The following is a 9,593-nucleotide window of genomic DNA, read 5'->3' as shown; positions in this document are numbered from 1 at the left end:
TTAATGCTCACTCTGTGGACTCCCGCAGTGCTCTAGCACCCGCCCCTTCATTCAGAAAGGCGTCAGAGCCTAGTCTCTCCCATTTGGTTAGCAGTCCGGACCCTGCTGGGAGGTGGAAAAAGACTACGACTTCCAGAATGCACTGCAACTCGGCCGGGCGTGGAGCGGTGCATTCTGGGAGTCCTTCCCTTCCGGGGACCAGAGGAAACGCTTTTTTGAATGTGATGCTGGAAACTGAAGCCTTTCGGAGTCGCAGGTCCTTTCCCCGGTTAACTGCGAATCTCTCGGTGGAGAGAGGACCTGCCTGCGTCTCTCGGGCCAGGAAAGGTAATCGATGCCGCGCACGCTCCTCTGCGGGCAGCCGGTTTCACCTGCGGGACCCGAAGAGGAAGCCCAGCCGGGGGTAGCGTGGCCACGGCCGGGTCGCGGGGCCGGAGGTAGGTCCTGACGGCCCCAGCTGTCATTTCCCAGGCCCGGAGCGTTGACCCAGTCGGTGTCTGAGCTGGTTTCGAGTCCTGGCTCGGGACGCCGGCGCGAACCTGGGCCGACGTGGCCCTTGCCGCCCCGCTCGCCCCTTGCCCACCAGCACTGCCCCCCGCCCTTCCGCTCCCACCCCGAGTGGCAGGGAGTTCCGCGCCCCGGGTCCCGCCGAGGCCCGGCCACGGGAAGAGAAACTCGCTGCGTGTGACTTTCTTTCCCCCCGGGAGGTGGGGAGGGGGGTTCTTCTAAAACCAGGAACTGTTTTCACTCGTCTGAAGGGAAATGAGAAAAATGACAGCCTAGGAAGTTCTTATAAAACTAAGTTTATTTAAATGGTGGGAATAGTTTATCTTTCTTTTCCCGTTTCCCTTTAAATAGCTCGCAGCTGAATAATAGTCTGTGGTAGGAAGGTTGTGGCGGTGACTGCTTTTTAAAAAGTGTTTTCTTAACAAAATCACCACTTGTCGGTAGATAGTACTTTATTAGTCCACAGACCTCAAAAGTGACTGCTGATTTAGCACAGCTCGTTTTATAAGCCGAATCTCCAAGCGGTGAGATGCTTTCCCTGAAATTATGAAACCAGAGATTGTACTCCAGTTCTCTGGGCTCTGGAATCGGTGCTCTTTTCTACTCTGCTCAATGGGCCTCTGTTCTTCGGGTTGAGGGTACTGACTGGGTTGGCACTGTAGCTAACCATTTCCTGGCGTGGTGACATGTCTGAGCTAGGGTTTACTCCATGGGGAATAATAATGATACTTAAACTAGTTTGAGATATATTGAGCTCATTCACTGTTAGCTGCCGTTGTTAAGATGTGTTTATTTACCCTCCCCATTGTTGACAACTTTAAGTTTCTGTATTCAGATACATCAGTTGATGAGGCTTCCTTGTCTCTTACCTGATTTATCTTCCCTGGACAATTTTATAAATGTTACTTTCTCTCTACCTCAGACCGCACTTTGTGAAATAGCTGAAAAATTATTTTAATGTTCATTATTATTATTGCCTTTGTTTTATTAAACTCATTAAATTGAAACACAGGGACAATTTGGTTGAGATTTATTAATAAGTTTGTATATTTGAGGAACAGTAAGTACATTGAAAATGTCTTCACCTAAGTAGTCCAGTTTTGGGTAAACTTAATTGTTCCAAATCATTTTATAAAATGCATTTTGTTTTCAACTCTTATTCTCTAACTTAAAATAACATTGTGTTCTTTTCTAGCTGCTGGATGTACCATGCTTTCCTGTGATATTTGTGGTGAAACAGTGACCTCAGAACCGGACATGAAGGCTCATCTCCTAATTGTCCACATGGAAAATGAAGTCATATGTCCATTTTGCAAATTGTCCGGTGTGAATTATGATGAAATGTGTTTTCATATTGAAACTGCTCATTTTGAACAAAATGAATTGGGAAGAAACTTTGAGAGGATCAATACCATACACTGTGGAACTTCAGATAACAGGAAGGACAACACCCAGCAGAGCAAAATGGAAGTTAATTCAAGTATTCATTCACCCTGTGCATCTAATCATCCGAAAATTTCAGCTCAAAGCCTGCCTAAGGATGGTACTTTAGAACATAAAGCCTTTTATTCAGAGAACTTGACTGAATCTAGAAAATTCTTGGAAAGTAAGGAAAAACAGTGTGACCTATCCAAAATAAAAGGATCAATTTATGACACAGTGTATAGTCCTCCTGAATGTCCATTCTGTGGAAAAATAGAAGATTGTACTCAAGATATGGAAACTCATGTGAAAACAAATCATGCCAATCTTTTAGACACTCCAGTAAAAGGTAAAGTGTTCATTTCATATAATAACAACTAATGTTAGTTCCAGTTAACATGTGGTGCCCTGAAAGTTGATTTGTAAATCAGATTACTGCAATCAGATTACTACAAGTGTGTTTTAAAAATCAGTCTATATCTATAGCATTGTTTATTTGCAATTGTTGCAATACAATACAATACAAAATGGGAAAGAAGATACATGCAGGTAACAAATGTTTCAGCTACATTGAGAGTCCTTTTACTACCTTTCTGAAGAGAAAGACATCATCAACTGAATGGCATCTGGACTGTTTCAGACTCTTGACTTTTTGTTATTGAGTTCTAGTTTGATTTAATTATGATCAGAAAACACTGTGATTTCAGTTCTTGCCAGCATTTGGTGTTTATTTTCCATGTTCCAGATTTTGACCATTCTAATGTGTGTAGTAGTATCTTATTTTAATTTGCAAGTCCCTAATAACATGTGATGAACATCTTTTACTTATTGTTAATTCTCACCTGAGGATATTTTCCCATTGATTTTTAGAGAGAGTTAGAAGGGAGGGGGAGAGACAGAAAGAAACATCTATGTGAAAGAGACACATTGATTGGTTGCCTCCGCACGTGCTCTCTGACCGAGGATCGAGCCTGTATGTGTCCTTGATTGGAATCAAACCCAGGACCCTTAAGTCTGAGGGCCGACGCTGTAGCCACTGAGCCAAACCAGCTAGGGCATGAGTTGTATTTTAATAAACACTGCCTCTGTAATTATTCAAAGGGTGTGTATACATTTTTTATGGACACCCTATATATACAGTAGGATATTAGCCATGAAAAGGAAGTCCTGCCGTTTGTATCTACCTGAGTGGACCTTGATGGCATTATGCTAAGTGAAATAAGTCAGAAAAAAAAAACAAATACTGTACAGTCTCACTTATATATGGAATCTAAAAAATAAAACACCAAACTCAGAAAAAGATATTCAATTTGTGATTACTAGACGCAGAGGTGAATGGTGGGGAAATTGGATGTAGGTGGCCAAAGGTACAAACTTTCAGTTATAAGATATTTAATGAGCTCTGAGGATGTGATATACAATATGATGACTAGAGCTAACACGTCTGTATGGTATATTTAAAAGTTGCTAAAGAGTAAGCGTAAATCCTGAAAGTTCTCATCATCTGGGGGAAAAAATTTTTTTCTCATTTCTATATGATATGGATACTAACTAAACTTATTTTGGTAATCATTTTTACAATATGTGTAATTCAAGTCATTATGCTGTACACCTTAAACTTATACAGTTATATCTCAAAACTGAAAGAAAAATACTTAGTGTTCTAGCTTATCTTGGTAGGCTCTGTAGCTTTATTATCATACAGATAATATAATTAAACATTTCCAAGTTCTTTCCTAAACTGAGTATGCATATGCTGCATCAAATTTTTCCTTTTTGTTTTTAAATTTTCTCTTATGTGCTGGTTAAAAGAAGATGGAAGTAGGAAAAGAGAGTATGCTGGAGCATGTCTGTAAATTTATATCATTTAAAGTATGGCTTCAAACCCTCACATAGAAGGAACATTCAAACACTTGACATTTCAAGTTATAGAAATTTTTTGGCAAGAAACCAAACAGTCTTTGACTTGGGGTGAAGATCTAAAAGTTTTCTAAATAAAACCAATTGAATTATATCTCTAATACAGACTGTGATCAACCATTGTACGACTGCCCTATGTGTGGGCTCACCTGTACAAATTACCATATTCTCCAGGAACATGTTGACTTGCATTTGGAAGAAAGCAGCTTTAGACAAGGTATGTTTATATGTTTAAAAATAAGAATGTCATTATTTAATTTCCACTTCCTAGGACACATATCTAATTTTTAGATTAGTGATATAGAGAGAAAAAAGGCATACTGGTCAAAAATAAGTCTGTCCCTTTAAAGTATTCAAATTTAGTTCCAACTTTTTAAAAGAGGTTGGGGTGGTTTTTTTATTTGTTTTAAATATATTTTTATTGATTTCAGAGAGGGAGGGAGAGGGAGGAGAGAGAGATAGAAACATCAATGATGAGAAAGAATCATTGATTGGCTGCCTCCTGCACACCCCACACTGGGGACTGAGCCCGCAACCTGGGCATGTACCCTGACCAGATATTGAACTGTGACCTCCTCGTTCATAGGTCGATGCTCAGCCACTGAGCCATGCTGGCTGGGCTAAAAAGGTTTTTTGTTGTTGTTTGTTTGTTTGTTTGTTTTACAGAAAAATTGTGAAGAATAAACTGTTGTGACCAACTGAGCTAGAGGTGTGCCTCCAGGGTTTTGCCTCAGAGTACCAATATTTAGAAGACAGTGAAATATTAGGCAGTTTTCAAAATCAATTTGATTTGTAAGTTGAGGCCATTTTTTCAGCAGCTTAGAAGTAACTGAATTTAACATTTGGTCAGCCAAAATTGTTGGTGAACTAGGATGCTGCCATATAGCACAATTTTTAAAAAGAATGTGAGCTATGTGACTAAAAAGTTTTTCAAGTGCCTTTCTAGCTGCTAGCCCAGCTTTTTACATTACCACTTACTAGTTTTATAAGTGACATGAAAGTTTTCCTCTGTGCCTATTTTTTTTTAATTTGGTATTATTTAGTAATCACTATGGTGACTTAGAAGTGGAAATATCCTATGACTTGCACAGTCCTCCTGAAACAAAATATAACATAAACCCTAAGAGAAACCAACTGTATTTTAATGAATTTTAGTTTTTTAAGGTACATAGATACTACCTGTTAATGCCGGGGCCTCAGTATCCAGTGTCATTGATCCTAGTACCAGTCAGTTATCTCCATGGACAGACAGCATTACCTGCTCACTCAGACTAATCCCAAGATGAGAATGAGTGTAGAAAAGATGGAACAGTTTTCTACTCTGTTCTTTATTAACTGTCGTGGAAGAATAACCCTCTGGAGCTGAGTATCTGATAATTCTTACTTTGTTTATGAATAGACTTTGTATTGGTGCATAAATTATTCTGTCAGCCTGTATTGGGTAATGAGAGAAAGATATGGTCTGAGTATATCACTGTAGATAGCCTCAGAAGTACACTAGAAGTCGTTGTAAATTGCATATCTCCAACAATAGAAGTGGGGACCAAATAGGAAGATGTAGTGGAGGCTTGAGAGATTGGAAAGGAAAGAAAGAATAGTCAAATACATTATTAAACCACCAAATTGGGGGGGTCAAGAAGATAAGATACTGGCTAGAAGCCAATGGCTAATGGATCTGTGGAACACTGGATAGAGGGGAGACAGGGCAAGATGTTGTACTATAATAACTGTATAATCTAATAACTGTATTTTGCAAACATATTTTTATGCTCTTTATTGTTTCCAGATTTTTTTTAAACCAATCTATTTGATTTGTGTTAATAAAGAACACGAATGAATGATGTGGCTAATTTCTCTAAGTTTGGGTTTCTTCAGAAGATAATAATACCTATCTTCCTAAAGTTGTTATAAGGTTCCAAATGAGATAATAAATGGAAAGTCCTTGTCTCAACCTAAACACTCAGTGAATGTTAGTGATTTAAGTGGAGGCTATTCTCTTACAAAAGTAGTTTAAGTTCTGCTAACTTTGTATTTTTGATTTCTGTGACATCATAGGCATGAACAAATGGCAAAATAATAGCAATTACTCCTTTTTAAAATATATATATATTTATATATATAAATATATATATATTTATATATATAAACATGTAATAAATGAGCTTTGATTTCAGTAATTATTTTATTCTAAACACTAAAAATATCTGATAGGCATGGATAGAGCCCAATGTTCTAGAGACCTAGAATTGGCTCACCACCTTCAAGAAGAAGAAGACAGAAAGAGATCTGAAGAATCAAGACAAGAAAGGGAAGAATTTCAGAAGCTGCAGGTACATAAATTATAACTATTATATTTTGATATTTTGGTTTGGTAGAATTCTTAATTTTCAGATATGCTGTCAAGACTTCAGCCTATTGCTTTTGTCCTTGTTATTATACTAAATATTTTTTAACATGTATTTTATAGTTCCTAACAGCCACCATTTGTAAGTACTCATTCTGGTCATGTACTAGGGTAAGCACCTCATATCATATCCCAAAATCTTCACAACTCAACTCTCTGGAGAAATTATTTTAAACCTTTTTTTTTTTTTTAGTAGCTTAACTTGCTCAGGATCAGGCAGTATTAAATGAAAAGCTTGGATTCAAACCCATGGTTAAGTTGATGGGGCAAATTAAGAAACCAAGATTCATAATATATGGTGCCATGTGGGTACTTGAAATATCAGAGGGAACACTTTGTAAAGTATACGTTGTCTAACCACTATGCTATACACCTGAAACTAATACAGAATAATATTGAATGTAAGCTGCAATTGAAAAATAAAAGAACAGGTTATATACTTAGGACATAGCAAATCCTTTTATTGTGCATTGTGCATATCATAATTTTCCCAAACTTATATGACCTCTCACTTTTTTCTCAGGCATCTCACACATGGCAATATGGGAGAAAATTTAATTCTCACCTTAGAATATCTGATTTTGGCTATTTTTCTCATTGGTGATTTATTTATTTATTTATTTATTTATTTATTTTTAATATATTTTGTTGATTTTTTACAGAGAGGAAGGGAGAGGGATAGAGAGTTAGAAACATCGATGAGAAACATCGATCAGCTGCCTCCTGCACATTCCCCACTGGGTATGTGCCCGCAACCAAGGTACATTCCCTTGACCGGAATCGAACCTGGGACCCTTGAGTCTGCAGGCCGACGCTCTATCCACTGAGCCAAACCGGTCAGAGCTCATTGGTGATTTATTTACTTGCAAAATATTTTCCCACCAGGATTCAGAAGAGAAAAGAAAGTTGGCTTTTCACAACTCTTCTTGCCTTATGTAATTTTGCACATTATATACAAAAAGCTTCCAATATTAAAGGGAATTTGTTATTCCCTTTGCAAATTTGTTGTTTAGATCTCAGAAACTTTTTCCAAGAAGGCCTTTTTATACATATTATTTGAGATTCTCTGTTCCCTGTGCAAAAACATAGTTCATTTACTAGGTAGAATGAATGCCTAAATGAATTATGAATTAAGTAGGCCTTTGTAGACTAGCTTGGGAACCAAATAACAAGTACTGACAGGTTTCCTTGCAAAAATCATCAGTGTGTTCAGAACTTGTCTGCCTTGTACTTTTAGTAGGAAAACAGGATTCTCTACCACAAGAAAAGCAAGTCTCTTGCCATGATGGTTGTTTATAGAGAAGGCTTTTACTAATTCAGGAATTTTGTATGCGTGTGATTTATTTCTCATAAAAATCTTTAAATTGACTTTTATAGAAGTCTGTAGACCAAAATGTTTCAAAATGCATTTCCAGATAAATGAAATTATGGTAAGTTTCCTTCCTCACCGAGGTAAAGGGACATAAAAATTGAGTTATTTGTTTTATATTCAATAGCGACAATATGGTTTAGATAATTCTGGAGGGTACAAACAGCAGCTACTACGAAGTATGGAGAGAGAAGTAAATAGTGGAAGAATGCATCCATCTGAATTTCACAGAAGAAAAGCTGATATGATGGAATCACTAGCTATTGGTATTGATGATGGGAAAACAAAAACTTCTGGTGAGTTCTTAAACATCAAAATCATGGTTTTAATATTCTGTGTATCACCGAAGTAATCATCAGAATTACTTGAATTTTGCCTAATTTTCATAATCTACAGTTTATATAGGTTTAGGTGAGACTATGTTCAAATAATTTTTTAAAATGTGTTGTTTTGAAACGTCTAAACTTCTGTTCTTAAATAGTTCACCTAAAAATAATTCACTTTTATATTGTGTTAATTTACTTTGTATTTGGAAAATGAACTTTTTAACTTCGTTGAGGTTATTATGGAATTGTTTGCCAAAGTGGTCAAAATCCACATTTGCATCTGTATTCTCACTCACACTTTGTATGGTGGCACTATATAATTTTGGCCATTAGGGCACGAAATGATGTACTATGTCTTAATTTGCATTTCTTTGTTTATTCCTGAGGTAGTTTCTTCAAGAAATAACCTATTCCATTCATTTGTCCTTTCTCTGTTGGATTGTTTTTCTTTTTCTTACTAATTTGTGTAAGTCCTTTAAGTACATTAAAATTCTAATTCTTTGTTGATTTTATGAGGTATAAATATCTTCAAGTCTATAATTTTGCCTTTAAATTTCATATATGGTATGTTTATTTTTTAAATTTTATTTTTCAATTACAGTTTATACTCAATGTTATTTTGTATTAGTTTTAGGTTTACAGCATAGTGGTTAGACAATCATACTTTACAAAGTGGTCTCCCAAATATTTGAAGTATCTACCTATTATAATATTATTGACTACTAGTATATTTCCTATGATGTACTTTACATCCCCATGACTGTTTTATAACTACCAATTTGTACTTCTCAATCCCTTCAACTTCTTCACTGAGTCCAACCCTGCTTCCCTCTGACTATCATTAGTCTGTTCTCTGTATCCATGAGTCTGTGTCAATTTTGTTCAATTATTTTGCTCTTTAGATTCCACATACAAGTGAAATCATCTGGTATTTATCTTTCTCTGACTGATTTATTTCACTTAGCATAATACCCTCCAGACCCATTCATGTTATCACAAGTGGTAAGATTTCATTCTTTTTTATGGCTGAGTAATATTCCATTGTATATTTGTACCACAGCTTTTTATCCACTGATCTGTTGATGGGCACTTGGGTTGCTTCCATATCTTACATATATTCTTTCAAATTATTGTAAAAGTGTCATTTTTAAGAAACTCCCCCCATCTTTGAGATCATGGTTGTTGTTTTTTAATTTATATATTTTATGAAAAATTGCTTTTCATATTTTGACTTTAACCCAGTTGGAATTTATCTGTACATATGTGTATGTGAGAGGGAAAGAGGGAGAAGAGAAAGAAAAGGATGGATCAGATATTTTCCCTTTATAACAATACTTTAATTTCTTATTGCTTATTTATCTTAGTACCATTTAATGAATCTGTACTTTCTCCCCTTATACTTCTCTAAGGGTCTTCATGTAAAAAGAAGTATGTGAAGTAGGAGATCCTAGGAAATGTGTAATATGATTCATTAGGGTATACAGTTAGAAAATATTAAAATGTCTATTTTTAATTTGTGTCATTCTTTAATTTCTAAGTGTTCATATATTTAAGAGTTACTAAAGAACCACTAATTTATATATAATTTAAAATAAATACAAATGTAAAAGATTACAGAGCACAGCCCTAAAATATACTATGTCCT

The 9,593-nt window shown here is 36.2% G+C and overlaps 1 protein-coding gene across 5 annotated transcripts in view; it reads left to right on the top strand.

Moving 5' to 3' along the window:
- The first annotated feature begins 202 nt into the window (after nt 1-202).
- The window catches only part of ZUFSP (zinc finger with UFM1 specific peptidase domain), a 17,463-nt gene continuing 8,072 nt past the window's right edge, over nt 203-9,593 (top strand). For 3 of the 5 annotated variants that reach the window (XR_002829399.1, XM_023754171.1, XM_006089191.3), the window contains exons 1-5: nt 206-437; nt 1,703-2,278; nt 3,956-4,066; nt 6,061-6,179; nt 7,750-7,918. Coding sequence is in view for 4 of the 5 variants with exons in the window: in XM_023754171.1 (XP_023609939.1) it covers nt 335-437; nt 1,703-2,278; nt 3,956-4,066; nt 6,061-6,179; nt 7,750-7,918 (1,078 nt within the window). In the remaining variant the exon portion in view is untranslated. Of the gene's footprint in view, nt 438-1,702; nt 2,279-3,955; nt 4,067-6,060; nt 6,180-7,749; nt 7,919-9,593 lie in introns of all 5 variants that reach the window. The other 2 variants (XM_014456229.2, XM_023754172.1) reach the window with 2 other exon arrangements.

The sequence above is a fragment of the Myotis lucifugus genome, unplaced genomic scaffold (assembly GCF_000147115.1).
Source record: "Myotis lucifugus unplaced genomic scaffold, Myoluc2.0 scaffold_57, whole genome shotgun sequence".
Classification (NCBI taxonomy): Eukaryota; Metazoa; Chordata; class Mammalia; order Chiroptera; family Vespertilionidae; genus Myotis; species Myotis lucifugus.
The sequence above is the reverse complement of the archived record's forward strand: the minus strand, read 5'-3'. Positions and strand labels throughout refer to the sequence as shown.